Source organism: Littorina saxatilis, linkage group LG12 (assembly GCF_037325665.1).
Source record: "Littorina saxatilis isolate snail1 linkage group LG12, US_GU_Lsax_2.0, whole genome shotgun sequence".
In the NCBI taxonomy this organism is placed as follows: domain Eukaryota; kingdom Metazoa; phylum Mollusca; class Gastropoda; order Littorinimorpha; family Littorinidae; genus Littorina; species Littorina saxatilis.
In genome coordinates this window covers 30202709-30222075 of record NC_090256.1, presented here as the reverse complement: position 1 = coordinate 30222075, position 19367 = coordinate 30202709, and the positions used below count along the sequence as shown (strand labels likewise).

Genomic DNA, 19367 nt, shown 5'->3' with positions numbered 1-19367 from the left:
GTTATGTTCTGACGAGCGAATTTTTTTTAAATACGTTTTTACTACTAAAGGAGTGATATTTTTTATGTGTACGCCCTCGAGAAACCTCGATCATTTTCTGAAAATGCACGTTGATAAGTACAGTTTTATGATAAAGTTATACTCTCCATTCATTTATCTACACAAACTAATGTTTCATTTATTATTTGTAGAGCTAAATATGTCAGTTGGGATCATGTTAAGAATCGCAGTGTTTTTCAAAAAATCGTACTTGACAACCCCCAGTAAAAAAATTCTAAAAAAAAAGTTAATACGTCAACCTCTTTTTTTCTTTGCACAGATGTGTCCATATTGCTTAGAGGAACCTGTGCACAGAATGTGTAATGTTTCTTTCACGCGATTTGAACACACAAGTAACCCCTTAAGAATCGCAGTGTTTTTCGCAAAATCGTACTTGACAACCCCCGGTAAAAAAATTCTAAAAAAAAAATTAATACGTCGACCCCCTTTTTTCTTTGCACAGATGTGTCCATATTGCTTAGAGGAACCTGTGCACAAAATGTGTAATGTTTCTCACACGCGAATTTTTTTTAAATACGTTTTTACTACTAAAGGAAAGATAATTTTATGTGTACGCCCTCGATAAACCTCGATCATTTTCTGAAAATGCACGTTGATAAGTACCGTTTTATGATAAAGTTATACTCTCCATTCATTTATATACACAAACTAATGTCTCATTTATTATTTGTAGAGCTAAATATGTCAGTTGGGATCATGTTAAAAATCGCAGTGTTTTTCGCAAAATCGTACTTGACAACCCCCAGTAAAAAAATTCTAAAAAAAAAATTAATACGTCGACCCCCTTTTTTCTTTGCACAGATGTGTCCATATTGCTTAGAGGAACCTTTGCACAAAATGTGTAATGTTTCTGACGAGCGATTTGAACACACAAGTAACCCCTTAAAATTAAAGATACATTGTCGATCGCATCTTGTAAATCACCACATATATAGCCATTTACAACAAACGAATAGTTACATTCCACTTGGCACCAACGCACGCACGCACGCACGCTTGCATGCAGGCACACACGCAAGCAATCACAATGACCTTGCATTCAAATCTGTATTTTCAAAGCGACTAAATGTATTTTCTGTTGGAAAATTTGATGGTCGAAATCCCTTGATCACAATCAGACTTGGACACAAAATCAAAACACAGACAACTGAGGCCGGTGAGAAGATCAAACATCAAACATAAGGAAGCGCTCAAAATACAGACAACCGTAAAACATTTCTACTTCAAAGCAGCAAAGAGTTCATAGCTCAGATGTCCTCCTTTTACACTGAGAACTTGTGATCTGAATAGGGCCATCTGCTTGTGTCTTACCTGTCACAAGTAACAACTTGTTACTGATACAATCTAACCTGTCTAAAATGACCACTTTTGGCCTGTCCCTTGGATGGTCATTATAGACAAGTGGTCGCCATACGGAAAGGTGAGTTACATTGTTCTTAGAAACTCTCGTCTGGGATCCTTCAGAGTGGTCGTCGTTGGCAAGTGGAGGGTGTCGTAAGGGCAGGTTCGACTGTGCAACTATTGAGGCTTTAACTAATGCGTCAAGGAAACTCCTTTACCGCGCGTGCGAGAATTTGGAAACAAAAGATACATACTTACCCGTGCATACCTTACAAGAAGCACCACATACCTGTTCCACCTTTCACTTGTATAAAGGACATCTTTTCAATTGAGCACACCTCCAGAATCTGCAGCTCGGCGGCGTTTGTATTTTGTTATGCTAAATCACTGTCGTTGGGTTCACATTATCGATCAGTGAAATTAATTGTGCAAAATGATCCTACACGTGGAGTAGCCTATAGATTATTGGTTTGTGTTCAATAGAAAAAATGCTCTTTGTGCATATACGACCCTGGACATGTCTTTGGTGGTTAAAGCTAAAGAATACCGATAAAAGCTCGGCATACTAGTTCTGTTTTGGGGTACGCGTGGGAGACTTGGGGAGACCGCATGGTACCCACACACGCGCACCAGAGAACAGTATCCAGAGCACTTATTATCAGTTTTAAACAAATGTTGTGCTCCTTTGCAAGCATGTTGTTTTATTGTCGTGTGTGTGTGTGTGTGTGTGTGTACACGTGTGTGTGTGTGTGTGTGTGTGTGTGTGTGTGTGTGTGTGTGTGTGTGTGTGTGTGTGTGTGTGTGTGTGTGTGTGTGTGTGTGTGTGTGAATAAATTGTTGTTTAAACCAACAGTATCCAGGGTTGCCAAAGTTGGATCTGAGCTGCATTGTGCCCCCTTTTCTTTTATAAGTCAATGTATTCATTTCATCGATACTCTTCGGCTTTAATGTGAGGATTTACACAAGAAGATGCATCTAAGGTCATTTACAAAATGGTTCAAACAGGAAGAATAGGTAGTATTCGTCGAAAGAACGTCCTTCTAATTCGTATCGAATGTGTTACTGGGTGACATTAAAGAAAAGGGGCACAAAAGAAAGGATTTTTGAAACAACAAAAGCAGGAAAAGACAAACAGCAGAACCTATGTAGACAAGCATAACAGATAACGTATTCCAGAAAAGAATAACACGTGAACACATTAGAATAATTTTGTTTAAACATAATATGTGTGTGTGTGTGTGTGTGTGTGTGTGTGTGTGTGTGTGTGTGTAGATGCGTGCGTGCGTGCGTGCGTGTGTGTGTACGTGCGTATATGTGAGTGTGCAAGAGAGAAAGAAAGAGAGAGAGAGAGAGAGAGAGAGAGAGAGAGACACACACACACACACACACACACACACACACACACACACACACACACACACACACACACAAACACACAAACACACGTACAATCACATACAGATATTTATAAAGCACGTTCCAAAAAGTAATTGAGTGTCTCTTGCAATCCCTGCCACACTCTCCATTTGTCACCTTCAATGGAATTTGAATTAGTGGAATTGAAGAATGCTTAAAGAATCACCCTCCTCGAAAGTTTTTGTCAATTAATGAGTGTGCTTGTGGGTGTGCGTGTGTGTGTGTGTGTGAGTTAGTGTGTGTGTGTGTGTGTGTGTGTGTGTGTGTGTGAACACCTGGTGTGTTTGTGTGAATGTGTGTATGTGTGTGTGTGTATGTGTGTGTGTGTATGCGTGTGTGTGTGTATGTGTGTGTGTGTGTGTTTGTGTGTATGTGTGTGTGTGTGTATGTGTGTGTTTTTGTCTATATGTGTGTATGTGCGTGTGTGTGTGTGTATGAGTGTGTGTGTGTGTGTATGTGTGTGTTTGCGTGTGTATGTGCGTATGTGTGTGTGCGTGTGTGTGTGTGCGCACGATCTGGGGGTTGGGTTGGAGCGCGGAGGTTGGGACATGAGAGGGTGTCAGTTTTCCAAAGCATAACTGAAGTTAGCGGCAATGCGGGGCAGGAGAGATCTGACGTCTCAAAGAATACACCCCGTCCCCACCCAGCTGCCTCTTATTACACGCATACAAACATGCACGCTCACGCACTTTCTTTCCAGATTGATTTCCTGTTTGGTTTCCACTCGTCTGCCTGCACGGGATTCTTGTATTTTGAATTAAACCAAAACAAAACAAGTCGAGTAAGGCGAAAATACAACATTTAGTCAAGCTCAGTCGAACTCACAGAATGAAACAAACTGAACGCACTGCATTTTTTCCGCAAGACCATAATTATACTCGTTGCATCATCTGTCCACCGCTTGTTCTGAGCGTGTTTTTAATCCAAACATATCTTATCTATTGGTTTTTGGAATCAAGAACCGACAAGAAATAAGATGAAATTGTTTTTAAATCGATTTCGGAAATTTAATTTTAATGATAATATTTATATTTTTAATTTTCGAAGCTTGTTTTTAATCCGAATATAACATATTTATATGTTTTTGGAATCAGCAAATAATGACAAATAAGATGAAATTGTTTTTGGATCTTTTACAAAAAGATAATTTTAATTACAATTTTCAGATTTTTAATGACCAAAATTATCAATTAATTTTTAAGCCTCTAAGTTGAAATGCAATACCGAAGTCCGGCCTTCATCGAACATTGCTTGGCCAAAATTTCAATTAATTTTATTAAATAAATGAGGGTGTGACAGTGCCGCCTCAACTTTTACACAAAGCCAGATATGACGTCATCAAAGACATTTATCAAAAAAATGAAGAAAACATCTGTGGATATCATGCCCAGGAACTCTCATGTAAAATTTCATAAAGATCGGTCCAGTAGTTTACTCTGAGTCGCTCTACACACACACACACACACACACACACACACACAGACACACACACACACACACACACACACACACACACACACACACACAGACACACATACACACATACACCACGACCCTCGTTTCGATTCCCCCTCTATGTTAAAACATTTAGTCAAAACTTGACTAGATGTAAAAATAAGCACAGAAGAGTATCTTTTTTTCCTGCGGGAACTTCCGTGCAGCCGTCGGGTCAGGCTGACCTCAGGGATTGTTTTTTTCTCTCTCAAACTCAGGTGATTGAAGTGTGATACGCCTCTGTATTCATTTTCACTCATTATTTAAGTTTTTTTTTAAAATATAGACAAAGAAAATCAAAAATGTAAAACAGAATTCCCCACTCGTGTATTTTTTTACAGTCGCCGGAGAATAAAATGTGCTCTCTGGAAGAGAGATATTTATGACAAAGTGAAACTTTCAGAGTGGGTCAGCACCAAAGCGGACGCAACGTTTTCTGTTGTGACATGGACAAGTGTTGTTTGGAACACTAAAAACAAACAAACAACAACAACACTTTGAGTCTTGTTCGCTAGCTTTGAAATAGGAAGAGATGACGTTTGAACAGTTCGCAGTCTGTAACTCTGTCATCGCGGCGTCCCTGTTTTGCCCCGCTGACAAAACAAGAAAATCTGCAGACAAAATAGCAACAACATACAAAAAAATCAAAACAAATCTTGTCTCACATCAAAATCATCAAAGGAAGACAACAACAAAAAAGTCCTAATTTGTCAAAACTGTCGGTTGAGCAGACCGAGACTTTACAACCACTGACACAGGGGAAGGTCCTTTTCATGAGGACGATTGGTTTTGTTCCGGATTAATCGTCTTCCCGGTTGGTTTCATCTTGCTTTACTCGTCATCTTGAACTCCTGCAAAACATTGTTTTGGCCCGTCGCGATATAACCTGAGTCGCTGGAGTCGCTGGTAAATCTGGCCTAAATCGAACCTAAATCGCTGGGGCCGTTCACATGGCAGACTTTTCGCCGACTTGGCCTCGACAACTCGGGAGCGATTTTCAAACGACAAAAGTTGGTTGAAAGTCTGCCATGTGAATGGCACTTAAGATGATAATGTTAAAGGTACTGAACTTGTCAAATCCAGGTGCACGGAGCCCCTGGGGCTTTTAGTCATACCTCAGGCAGCTATCCGTTTGAAGAACTACCAAGTTTCATTGACTTGCACCCAAAGAGTCAAGAACTGCGATTTTTTACGAATTAATTTTGTACTCGGACCCGGCTGGTCTTGACCTATTTTTGGATCTAAATTTAGATCGGGTAGATGACCACATCATGCACAAAAAGACACGTCACTAGCAAACTATATCAGACGTCATCATGAGTTTGTGTAAAACAAAATCGAGGCCGGAATCACTCAGTTGAATCGAACTCCGACCAAACACCACGTAATAACTAGGTTAATTTATGCACTCGCGTGAACAAGAAACTGTCGAGCTTCACAGATGTCGTCGTTGGGTAGTTTTGGGTTTGTTTTACTACCATAGGAGGATTTTTGAACTGTAAATGAACTCAGCTGCAACAAAAACGCAAAACGAAGGCTGTGAGCTGCACTGTGCCTTTAACAGTCCGGACAGATCTGTGATGATTGAAATGATAGTTTACACAGAAAGGAAGATACATATCTCAATCAAACACGGCCCCTAAACATCTTTCTTTACTGTGATCGTTCTGTGACGTTATTGAATTCCCACCATCATCTCCTTTTTAATCTCCTCGCAATGAATTGCCGTGTCAAACACCTCATAATATATGTTCCAGCAAGTACCATCCTATAACAACGAGTACATGTTTAGGTTCCATTCATTCATACCTCACAAAATCTGCAAACACTGATTCTATGATTGTCCAGCGATGCCAGGCAGTAGACATGGGCCTGAGCCATCGCCCTTCCCTGATCTTTGCTGATTTCGCGGGAATCGCACAGACAGGGAAAGAAATTACTTGTTTTCAAACCGATAACCAAACCGATAAGATCAGGCTTGTCACTCCTTCTTTGCATCGCGAACCATCCCCTGACGAAACACGAGCCAACGAAAAAGAAAAAAAAGGTGCAAAATAATGGGAAGAATAAATATTTTTTCTTGTATGAAATATCTTCAATTATTCAAACACACCCTTATGCAAAACGGTCGCAACCCCAATCTCATTTCTGGGAGGGGGATTATAAAGTGTCTGGAGATTCTGCGTCAACTCGCTGACACGTGGGAGCTTCCGGTTCTCATATTTGTTCCTCCTTTCAACAGGCAGAAGATAAACCAGAGCTGGGGAACCTTATTTCTATGCCTCCCCCCGGTTCTTCATAAATTGACTTGAAGTGATGAGTGTTATTGCAACAATGTTGATACAAAAAACAGTCTTTTCATGTTATGCAAATCCTGAATCTAAGAGCTGTCTTGCAAACAACTGACCTCTACCTTGGCAACAAACACAGCGAGTCTTCTCTGTTGATTCAAACACACTGTGACTCAGAGAGAAGGCTAGAAGGTCAGTCATATTCTCTCTCTGCCTCCCTTCCTTGCTTTCACACACACACACAAACACACACACACACACACACACACACACATATACACATACACGTACGCACGCACGCACGCGTACGCACGCGCATGCACACACACACACACACACACACACGCACGCACGCGCACGGACGCACACGTACGCACGCCCGCCCGCCCCCCCCCCCCACACACGCACACACACCACACACACACTTAACGAATACACACAAATAGATTAATTTGTTTAACACTACACGTTCCCTTGAATCTGGTATTGACTGGTGTTACTCCTCAGGGTTCTAAGGACAATCCCCCCCCCCCCCCCCCCCGGACTTCACCTCACCCCCTGGACATTTCCCCACTAGGACTTCTCCCCCCTAGGACTTCTCCCGCCCGGTCAATTTCCCCCCCCGGACTTATCCCCCCGGGTCTATTTCCCCCCGGACAATACCCCCCTGGGTATTCATTTCATAATAGTTTCTTCAATCATCGTTGTTATCACACTTGAAGAGTAAGGCGCACGTGAGCTAACAATTTTAGCTCTGGATCTGGGTACTTGCTCGGGTCCGCCGGCTTTTTCTCTGTTACGTCTAACAGCACGTCTGAGATTTTCGATGGAAGGCAACTGTGAAGCAGCATCCACCGTAGTGTTCGCAATCTCGCGAGAAATTATTTGCTGTGGTGACTCTTCTGTTGTTTAGCTTTTCTCTTTAGTGATTCCCTCAACTTCACAATATCACCTCTTCCTCGGTTTCCAGAATGGTTGTGGTCATTGATTTTCTTCTTCAGCTGTGTTTCTTTTACGTGAATCTTCGCCTTACATCCATGATCTCGCCTCTTTTCACACTCCCAACATTCTACACCTTTGGTTAAGTCTTTTTGTTTTACGTAGACATGATTTTCAAACAAAATGCAGCGAGCACCTCTTGTTGTCAAACTAAACTCCATTGTGTACTATCCTGAAGCAAGGTCAAAGTAAAACAATCCCTTTTATATAACACCTCTGAGCTTTAATAATGATTTATACTCACTGATGAACAAAACCCAGGGCAGCAATCTGAGTTCTAAAATACTGATGAATACTCACTGATGATTTCTATGATCCGCAGAAAGGGAAGGAAGTTAACGATAATAATCACTTGTGAAATTAATTTTTTTGGGGGGAGGGGTATTGGTGTGTGTGTGTGTGTATGTGTGGGGGGGTTGTCCTAAGGGGGTATTGTCTAGGGGGGAAATTGACCCGGGGGGAGTTATCCTAGGGGGGGGGGGGTTGTCCTAGGGGGGAGTTGTCCAGGAGGGGATTGTCTGGGGGGAAAAGTCCAGGGGGGGGGGGGGGGGTAAAGTCCGGGGGGGAATTGTCCTGATACGCTCCTCAGATCGACACAATCAAACAAATCAAAACTAGGAGCAGAAAACTTGGTGGACAGTGAAGTGAGCGGTAGATCGTGTATTCAAGACAACACCAAGGCTGTGCCTGATTGAACGCCAAACACAAAAGCGCGCTGCCTATCGTACATTGATTTTGCGTTCTGTGTGAGAGTTTGCAGTCACTCCTTCTTACAGGTTATCAATTTGTATTGCTTCACATCATATCTGCAGGCGTTGAGGGTCGGGGAATCGTTTGTCAGATATAATTATGACAATGACGACTCACAGCCTCACTCTGGAGCTCGAGCCTCGTCATAGAGAACCAATAGATATATATAACATTCCAGAGTTATTATACGTGAAGTAGAGCCCCCTCCTCTTTCTGCACCCATCCCTTTTGTAATTTTACCGACCTTATGATTCTAAGACGGCAGAAGAACACGTAACTAACAACGTATACAAATCGTGTCCAAAACTTTAGATGGACATAAGATCATCGAAACAATTTATATTCCATTGACAAATTAAAAGTGTTGTGATTTGTTGTATCCTTGTATTACTTAGTACCAAAACAATTTATATTCCATTGACAAACTAAACGTGTTGTGATTTGTTGTATCCTTGTATTACTTAGTACCAAAACAATTTATATTCCATTGACAAACTAAAAGTGTTGTGATTTGTTGTATCCTTGTATTACTTAGTACCAAAACAATTTATATTCCATTGACAAACTAAAAGTGTTGTGATTTGTTGTACATGTATCCTTGTATTACTTAGTACCAAAACAATTTATATTCCATTGACAAACTAAACGTGTTGTGAGTTGTTGTATCCTTGTATTACTTAGTACCAAAACAATTTATATTCCATTGACAAACTAAAAGTGTTGTGATTTGTTGTATCCTTGTATTACTTAGTACCAAAACAATTTATATTCCATTGACAAACTAAAAGTGTTGTGATTTGTTGTATCCTTGTATTACTTAGTACCAAAACAATTGATATTCCATTGACAAACTAAAAGTGGTGTTATTTGTTGTATCCTTGTATTACTTAGTACCAAAACAATTTATATTCCATTGACAAACTAAAAGTGTTCTGATTTGTTGTATCCTTGTATTACTTAGTACCAAAACAATTTATATTCCATTGACAAACTAAACGTGTTGTGATTTGTTGTATCCTTGTATTACTTAGTACCAAAACAATTTATATTCCATTGACAAACTAAACGTGTTGTGAGTTGTTGTATCCTTGTATTACTTAGTACCAAAACAATTTATATTCCATTGACAAACTAAAAGTGTTGTGATTTGTTGTATCCTTGTATTACTTAGTACCACAACAAGTGACAATCAAAAGACAACACTGACACGGGCTTACATAGGTTTGCACGCTAACATCCACCCAGCTCGGTTTCATTTGATCTTGCCCCGCCTCATTTGGCACAACTCCCCCGAACTTGACCCAACTTAATCGGCCTAATTTTGCCTATTTTGGTCCTACTCAGCTGATTTAGCCTCACTCCACCTCATTCGGTGGACCGGTAACTCGGTCCACCTTGACACAGCTCCACCTCTTTCGGCAGTCGACTGATTCGAATGACTGTCCTACGTACATGTACCAGACGACAGCGTCAGTTTAGTACTGAAATGAACGGGTTTAGCGTATTTCAGGACAACAACGATGTAAATAAAAACGATGCTTGACCCTAAAATTCCCCGCGGCTAAAAGCAGAAGGGGTTGTTTTTTCTGACAGATTTCGAGCTAGACAATCCAGCATTTGGAAGTGGACTGATTCGATTGACTGTCCTCCGTATACATGCAGCAGACGACAACGTGAGTTCAGTATCGAATGAACGGTTTTCGCATATTTCAGGACAACAACGATGTTAATAGAAAACGCAAATGCTTCCAAACATTCTTCCCAGATGAATGCAGATACATTACAAGAAATAACATGGCAATTTTTATTTTTTTGCGAATGAGCGAAACATCGTGTCACTTTGACATCAGGGGACGTCACTCAGTTGCGACGGGGTTGTTCATTTTTTTGGGAGCATAGAAACTTCTAGTACAGTCAAACACGCTTAAGCCGAACTCGCCCGGGGAATAAAAAATCGTTTCGCTTATCCGAGTTTTTTTCATATCCGAGTTCGGATAAGCCAAACCTTTCCCGAGAAATTATCGTGCAGTTCTTTCTTTCTTTCTTTATTTGGTGTTTAACGTCGTTTTCAACCACGAAGGTTAATCGTGCAGTTCGGCTTAAGCGAGTTTTTTTCAGGATAAGTTGTAAAATCCCTTGGAATCTCTCTCTCCCTCTCTCTCTCTCTCTCTCTCTCTCTCTCTCTCTCTCTCTCTCTCTCTCTCTCTCTCTCTCTCTCTACCGCAACACGGTGGTCTAGTGGTAAAGCGTCCGCCCGGTGAGCGGGAGGTCGTGGGTTCGAACCCCGGCCGGGTCATACCTAAGACTTTAAAATTGGCAATCTAGTGGCTGCTCCGCCTGGCGTCTGGCATTATGGGGTTAGTGCTAGGACTGGTTGGTCCGGTGTCAGAATAATGTGACTGGGTGAGACATGAAGCCTGTGCTGCGACTTGTGTCTTGTGTGTGGCGCACGTTAAATGTCAAAGCAGCACCGCCCTGATATAACCCTTTGTGGTGGACTGGGCGTTAAGCAAACAAACAAACAAAAAATCTTTCTGTCTCTCTCTGTGCGTGGTGTGTGTGCTTGTGTGTGTGTGTGTGTGTGTGTGTGTGTGTGTGTGTGTGTGTGTGTGTGTGTGTGTGTGTGTGTGTGTGTGTGTGTGTGTTTAAATGAATAAGATCAAAACAGTGACAAGTTAACAGTGCTTTCTTCAGTTGGGCTTTTTTAATACCTCAAAGCCAACTGTAAAAATAAAGGGTGAAAACAGTGACACATCTCAGAAACAAAACCAAGATTCCACAAGCAACTACGCTTTTGTTAAAAGGATTCCAAGTAAATCATAATAAATGTAATGTTTAATGAAACCCTCTCCATTAAAGAAAGAACAGAAACAAAATTAGACAATTTGTCTCTGTGGTCATAAATCAAGATCAAATTTCCGAAAACATAGATTGTAGGCAAATGTTTTGTTTCGCTGCATGTTTATTGTGGTTTGATCTTCACCACTGACTCGTTCAAAATGAGCACATACATTCCTCAGGTAGATTTGCTCTTCACAAAGATCTCTTCCTTCGATTGGAAAAATAGGTTTGTATGAGAGCCACTCGTTTTTGAACACTGCAACAGTTGTTTGGAACATGCTGGCAGCTGCAAGGATTTCAACGTCACGGTCGGACCCCCAAGAGTTAGGTCTGAGGGCACACCGCGTCATCAGTTTCCCGGCATATTCAAAAACAGGTGACGTGTTCGTTTCCGTAGGATAATTATAGCGTTGACGAAATATTTTTATCTTCCTGAGGTGTTTTTCAAGCACAAAAAAACCAAAGTCTCTCCGACAGTGTTTAGAGTTTGGCTTATCTGTCAAAATCACGTTTGAGATATCCGTGTTTGAGTTAGCTATTTTTTCACAGAGTTTGGCTTATCCGAATTAAAAATAGTCTTACAAAGAGGGGGGTCTGGCGGGGAATTGGTTTTGGTTCCAGATATCCGAGTTTTTTGCTTAAGCGTGTTTCGTTTAGGCGAGTGCGGCTGTATATATTTTTCTATCAATAATTAACTGAGTATAAAAGTGAAACGGTATGCTTACGGTTACATTTAGCATAACCGTAACTCATTCTATTAGTTGCTAATCGATAACACGGCGCAGAGGGTCATCAAATCGTAAAATGGATGGTCGGCGATTTGCAACTGTGGCGACATGCTTGCAAGTCATGACAAAGCCGGCACACACATCAAAGTAGATCTAACTCGACCGGTCCACAGTTATTCATTCGCCCACAGAAAAATGTGCCTTGTCAAACGTTCTAATCTCTTGTAGTTACTGACAATATCGTTATTGAAATTAAACAATCACAGTGCGCTAAGAGATTTATAGAACAAATCTTGAAAATAATTGTTATATGTTACCCTCCACCACGAAATGAGTCGCATGTCACCTCGCGCGGTTCTGCGCTAGGCTTAATATAAGTCCGGGGAGTGTCTGGTAACAGTGTGAGGGTCACCTTAGTCACAGGCTTATAACTCAAACAGTTTTTGCTCTTTTCTAAAACGGTTTTCACCACTGGATAGAGCATAAAAAAACTCTGTAGGACAATGTGAAAATTATGCAAAGGTGACATGCGACTCATTCCGTGGTGGAGGGTCACATATAATTACGTGCTTCGTTCAATAATTAATTTTCTCGATTTGCTCTATAAATTTCTTAGCGAACTGTGATGTCTCAATAACTTAAAGAATATTTCGTGAATCATCTCTGCCACAATCAACTAAGGGCACTGGCACATCAGCATTGTCACCGGGGTTTAGGTCCACCTGACTTCTCTTCACCATTCATTCGCTGGGCTTGAGACATTTGACCAGAAAAAGCATCGGTTCGACACCGTTTGATCAGTTTACTACAACTGTTGAAATTGACATAGTCGTTAACATGCCCAACAATCAATATGACAGTTCAAGATGCATTTTGATAAACCAATAATGATGGAAGAGAGAGAGAGAGAGAGAGAGAGAGAGAGAGAGAGAGAGAGAGAGAGAGAGAGAGAGAGAGAGAGAGAGAGAGTGAGAGAGAGTGAGAGAGAGTAAGAGAGAGACAGAGTCAGACAGAGACAGACACCCAGACAGAGACAGAGAGAGGGGAGAGAGGGAGACAGAGAGAGAGGGAGAGAGAAATAGAGAGAGAGAGAGAGAGAGAACGAAAGAACGAACGAACGAACGAACGAACGAACGAACTTTATTACTCAAGGATGGAGATTTTAGGCTCACGCCTAGTCTTACACCTGCTAAACTAAGACATAAAAAATAAAGCCAATAAAAGGACAATTGTCAATCGCAATCATACAGTATTACTAATTACAACATTACCTATACGACTACATAATGCATAATAGAACATTGAAATGTACATGTATGTCAATATAATACAAAGGAAACGAAAATTCGCCTCGCACGCACACGCGCGCCGCATGCCTGTAATCACGTTCGCACTCAATACAACACACACACACACTCACACACACACATACATACACACACACACACACACACACACACACACACACACACACACACACACACACACACTCACACACACACATACACACGTACACACACACACACACACACACACACACATATGCGCACACATACATACACACGCAAGCACACACACATACACACACACACACACACGCACACACACACACACGCACACGCACACACACAACAACAACTTCATCATCATCATCATCATCATCATCCTGATCATCGTCGACATCATTATCATCATCAACAAAATATATAGAGGTTAGTGATAGCAATGCATTCTTGCTAGAAACAGCTGCAGAATGTAACTGTTCGTGACAGCAGATATTTGCGAAGCTGCGATTTGAAGTGTTTAATCGTGCTTGACCCCTTTATCTCACATGGTAGCGAATTCCAAATTGTTGAGCCCGAAAACGCTAAACTGGTTGTATATAAATCAATACGGGGTAGCGGGGAAATTAATTTGTTTGAGCCATATCTGTCTGTTGCTTTCTGAAATAATGATCGCATGTACTGTGGGGTCTCGTTTATTTGTACCTTAAACATTAAAAGCGCCTTATTAAATAATAACTGATCTTTAAGTGATAACAAATTAAGACTGCTAAGCTTTTGATCTGTTGATGTTTGCGGACCCGGCATGATAAGTTTAGCTGCGCGACGGTGAAGAGAATTTACGTTTTCAGTGAAGTGAACATCGCTACAACCATCCCAAAGTGTAGATGCATAATTCAGATGAGGTAAAATATGACCAAAATAAAACAACTTGAGTGCTGAGGTATCAGCGTAATGCTTTAATTTGGAGAGAAGGAACAAGTTTTTAGATAAGGTTTTGGTAACACGGTTGAGGTGGGACTGCCACTTTAATTCAGCGTCTATTGTGACCCCGAGAACACGATGGCTGGTTACTTGCTCAATGGGTGACTCATTTAAACTGAGATGAAGATTCAGAGGAGCGAGTTGGTGTTTCGGTCGTGTTGTGATCACCAAGCATTTAGTTTTGCCCGGGTGTATAATCATTGAGTTTTGTTTACACCAATCAGATATGTTGTTCAAACTCGTTTGAAGAGAGGTTTCAATAGATTGTAAACTTTTACCGGACGTGTAAAGAGACGAGTCGTCTGCGAAAAGGTCATTAATAACCGTCTTGTCTGATATATAGAGTGGTAGATCGTTAATGTAAATGCAAAATAAAAGTGGACGCAAAACTGATCCTTGTGGGACGCCGTGCATGAGCTGTCCTATGGAAGAACGGTTACCACAAAGGGAGACAAACTGCGTTCTGTTCGCTAAATAAGAACGAAAAAAAGGTAAGTAGGATTCGTCGCCTAAATAACAAGATAATTTCTTAAACAGAATTGTGTGATCAACAATATCAAACGCTTTCTTAAAATCGAGGAAGACGGCGCCGACTGTTTCCGAATGGTTAATGGCAGAGAGCCATGTATCGCATAGTTTAACGAGAGCTGTGTGACACGAATGTTTAGGGCGAAATCCTGATTGAGATGGAGCGAAAAGACCACGGCTTTCCATGTGCAGAAGCAAGCACTTTTGTACATGTTTTTCTAATGGTTTTGATAGAACAGACAATAGCGAAATTGGCCTAAAATTGTTTATGTCGGTTAAGTCTTTTGTTTTGGGAAGTGGAATTACTTTTGCGGTTTTAAATATTTCTGGAAACACATTTCGGTCAATACATAAGTTGTACGCATACGTAATTGGCTCAACAAGAAAGGGTAACGCTAACTTGAGTAAGGAAGCGGGTATGTTATCGGGTCCCATTGACTTTTTATTACTCAAGTCAGTTATTAGTCGCCCGACTTCGTGGACTGCAATGAATGGGATGTTGAAAGGTTCAACTTCTTTCATATTGGCCTGGCAAAATAATTGAAGAAATTGTGGGCATTCATACTCGCTTTTGTCATTTTCCCTATAGGTAGACTCCAAAAGCTTACTAGGAAGAGATAAGAAATAATCATTAAAGGCACTGGGTGAAATACCAACCGAAGTTGAATGTTGTCGGGTTTTTGATTTTGCAGTTACTTCGTTTATTGCTCTCCATAAGGAAGCGGTATCTTTCTTCTCAGAAACAAGTTTATTAAAATAATGCCTTTTGGCCCGGCGCACGAGGTCTAAGACCTTATTTCTTTGTTTCTTGTAATCAGCTTTTAATGTGTTCTCTTTATAGAAATCGCGAAGAGCCATAGCGTTTATATTGTCTTCATTTAACCACGGGGGAAGTGTGGGGTGCTTAACCCTCTTTTTGCGCAACGGTGCATGCTGATCAATAATTGGCAAACATGCCTCATACAAAGCAGAAAAGGCACTATTTGGACAAGTATGATTGCAAATAAGATGAAAGGGCACAGAAGCAATGTCTCGCAAAAAATCCGTCTCATTGAAATTGTTAAAGGATCTGTACTCAATTGTTGTATGGCCCTTAGGCGGACGTTTTGGTAATTTAAAAGACCAAGTGCAAAAAATAGGGCTATGGTCACTTATACTTTCATTGGATACAAACACTTTAGAAACATTACACACATTGTTTGTGTAAATATGATCAATTAACGTTGCACTAGTACTGGTTACTCTTGTTGGATCTTTGATTAATTGCTGAAGACCAAACAGCGATGTAGTAGAAGACCATGCATGTTGCGGTTTATTTAAATCATAATTAAAATCACCTAAGAGGAGAATGTTAGAATTACAGTTATTAGCGTTGTCCGTCATGCGCACAAAATCGTCAATCCATGCAAGTGAAGAGGCTGGATTTCTATATACCCCACTAACACAGAAGGAGATTTAGAGTGTTTTATCTCCGTCCAGATGCACTCCACATTCTCTGACTCTAAATCAGTTCTCCTTCTTGTGATTTTCACAATACTGTCATGGACGTAAAGCACAAGTCCAGTATGATTAGACTGGTTGCTGTTGCGTCTTAAAATGGTATAGTTAGTAATGTCAATAGAGGTGTCGTCGATCCTGGAATCAAGGCGAGTTTCGCTAAGTCCAAACAAATGAATTGGCTTGTTTGGTCGGTTTAACATTAAGCACACATCTGGAACTTTGTTAAACAAATGATAAACGTTAAGGTGTCCTATACGAAGGCCAGATGTAGAATCACCCAACGGCATAATTAGGTCACAATGTAGGTCAGATCAGAGAAAAGTATTTTCCTTTTGTCACAGTAAAACCGGACAAGAAAAAGGAAAAGCAAATGTCAGTGTCTACCAAGGCACTTAAATTGTCCGTGATGAAAACCGCAACAGAGAATACTTTTGCAGAACAGGTACCACGGGTAGCAAAAGTAGAGAATAAAATTTATCAGAGAACTCAGCAGTGTTTCTTTTCCAGATCACACCTTACGTGAGTGTTATCAGGAAAGGGCCCTTTTGGGCTTCTACTCGGCACTCAGAGACACTTCACGAACCAGCATCTACCCTACACTACACACCTTCAAGACACAGATTCCGAAACAAAAGACAAATTACTATTACACAGATATAATTGGACCAAGCCAGCTTCTCCTCTACACTACACACAGTTGCAAGAAAAACAAGCCACAAATAATACGGCATGGCGATTGGTTGCTGGAAGCGAAAGGCCTGAAGGTAATTAACATAGGCCTGCATTACTGCTGGGTGTACAGGCGGCGGGACGATTGGACGGGCGGAGTCATGAAGCACATTGTTGAACGCCGTAGGTTGGATGTGACGTGGGGCGGGGTCAGACACCTGATAGGCGCCAACCTGTCATTGGGCCTTGGACAGGGCGATAGTCTCCCTCCTCGAAGTAGGACCCACGCGGTGGGACGGGGGCTTCAGCCACAGCAGGGGGTAACGCTGCTCTGAAGTCGGGAGGTGGCGACGGCCGATGATGCGAAACGAAGTGTCCAGGCGGGAGGGTCGGCGTGACGTCCTGATGACGAGGTTTAGAGGAGATGAAGGGGGGAACGTTCCACTGTTGATCTCGCTGTTGCAGGGGCGTGACGTCCTGATGACGAGGTGTAGATGAGATGAAGGGGGGAGCGTTCCACTGTTGATCACGCTGTTGCAGGGGCGTGACATCATGATGACGAGGTGTAGAGGAGATGAAGGGGGGAGCGTTCCACTGTTGATCACGCTGTTGCAGGGGCGTGACATCACGATGACGAGGTGTAGAGGAGATGAAGGGGGGAGCGTTCCACTGTTGATCTCGCTGTTGCAGGGGCGTGACGTCCTGATGACGAGGTGTAGATGAGATGAAGGGGGGAGCGTTCCACTGTTGATCACGCTGCTGCAGGGGCGGGTACTCAGCTTCGTAGTGATGACTTGGAGGGTTCACAAGGCTACTGGGCTGACCGTAACCATCTTGCTTGGAGGCCATTTTGGGGGGCGGGCCGTGCTGTTTACGGGAGATGGTTTGCCTGGGAGGACGATGTTGAAAGGGGAAAAGTGTTTCAGCCAACCTGGCTGTCCCCTTAGGGCTGGGGTGAATCCTGTCCCTGTACAGGGCCAGACGAGGAGCCCCATTGGCTGTCTGAAAGATCGGAGTAGAGTTGACGAGTTGAACACCCAATCGTTCACAGACGGCGGCCAAATTGGAGTTGGATGGGCTAATCAAATCATTGAGGGGGGAGCGGTCTCTGGCAGGGATAATAGAAGACGCATGGAGACTGGCTAGAGGAAAGGCGTGACGTAGAGACATGACTAGCTCAGCCCAGTGGTCGCAGAGAGAGAGAGAGAGAGAGAGAGAGAGAGAGAGAGAGAGAGAGAGAGAGAGAGAGAGAGAGACAGAGAGAGACAGAGAGCGAGAGATAGAGAGAGAGAGAGAGAGAGAGAGAGAGAGAGAGAGAGAGAGAGAGAGAGAGAGATATGAAGCATATCACACATGTAGTTGTTTTCCTTTTTAGTAAATTGATCAAAAAAGGTATGCACAATTTTAGGACCGTTTACACATTTTCTAGTATGTACGAAATGAATAAAATCCTCGCGTTATAGCAATAATTAAACTACTGTGTTAAAGAAGCCAGCATGCTCTTAATTTGATCGATATTTATTATTATAGTTCGCATTGCTCCCAGATTTGTAAAAAGTAAAACTGACAATCATTCAGCGTCCTTGCCAGTGGGTTCCATACCTTTCATCCAAGTCGACAGGCCTGTACAGATCATTCGGCGGAACATTCAGACAATCTCATCCTGCAACTCGTCCTTGTCCGAATGAAACCTCGTAACTCAATTTTTAGCGTTTCGAGAATTGTTTTTATTTTTTATTTCATCAAAAAATAACTTTTTATAAAAAAAATCCAATTTTTTTTGCACATGATTTAGAAACATAAACAAAGTTCTGTATATAATCAAATAGAATTGCAAGCATGTAAAACGCACATTATTCAACAAAATTGCAAGATACGAGTTCTTCTGGTAATCGTTGTTCTTAATCAACAAAAACTAAGTGTGAACTGAAGCTGATAAATTAATAAACTTCTTTGTTTGCATAAATGTGTAAAAGTCAAAATAAAAGCCATTTTCTTATAGGCTTAGTAAACAGGATAATTATTTAAAACATCAGATATCTTAGTGCAAACAGACATAGAAAGTTCCTTGAACACCTAGTGGTAATGCAGTACCACAACTCATGTGCTTGAAGAGTTTAGCGACCATGAGGTAGGCCGTCGTAATTGGTAGTCAGCTGGAAGAACCTCCTTGAGTTGCTGAAGGTGCTGCCACTTTGTGTCTTTGATTGGCAGCCGTGCTCTGTAGAGCTGGTTGATGACCCCGGGATCACCATGTGCCCTCCGTCTTCTTTGTGGCAAAGGCTGCCACTCATCAGAATAGTGGAGCTTGTAGTGAACGGTACCGTCAGGCAGGTACTTGAGGCAGCGGATATCAACCACTTGTGGATCCCCAGACGCTGTCCCTGGCCGAATGCTTTGGTAGTATCTGAGATCAAAAAAGTCCTTGAAGAATGTGTGGTCCACCTGGACAACTTTGTAAGGTTGACTTTCTCTTGCAGACT

General features: G+C 41.7%; 1 protein-coding gene across 1 annotated transcript; it reads right to left on the bottom strand.

Moving 5' to 3' along the window:
- Positions 1-17094: 17094 nt before the first annotated feature.
- On the bottom strand, positions 17095-18054 carry LOC138983060 (uncharacterized). The gene has a single exon (XM_070356464.1). The coding sequence runs from the start codon at positions 18052-18054 to the stop codon at positions 17095-17097; it is 960 nt and encodes a 319-aa protein (XP_070212565.1).
- Between the last annotated feature and the right edge of the window lie 1313 nt (positions 18055-19367).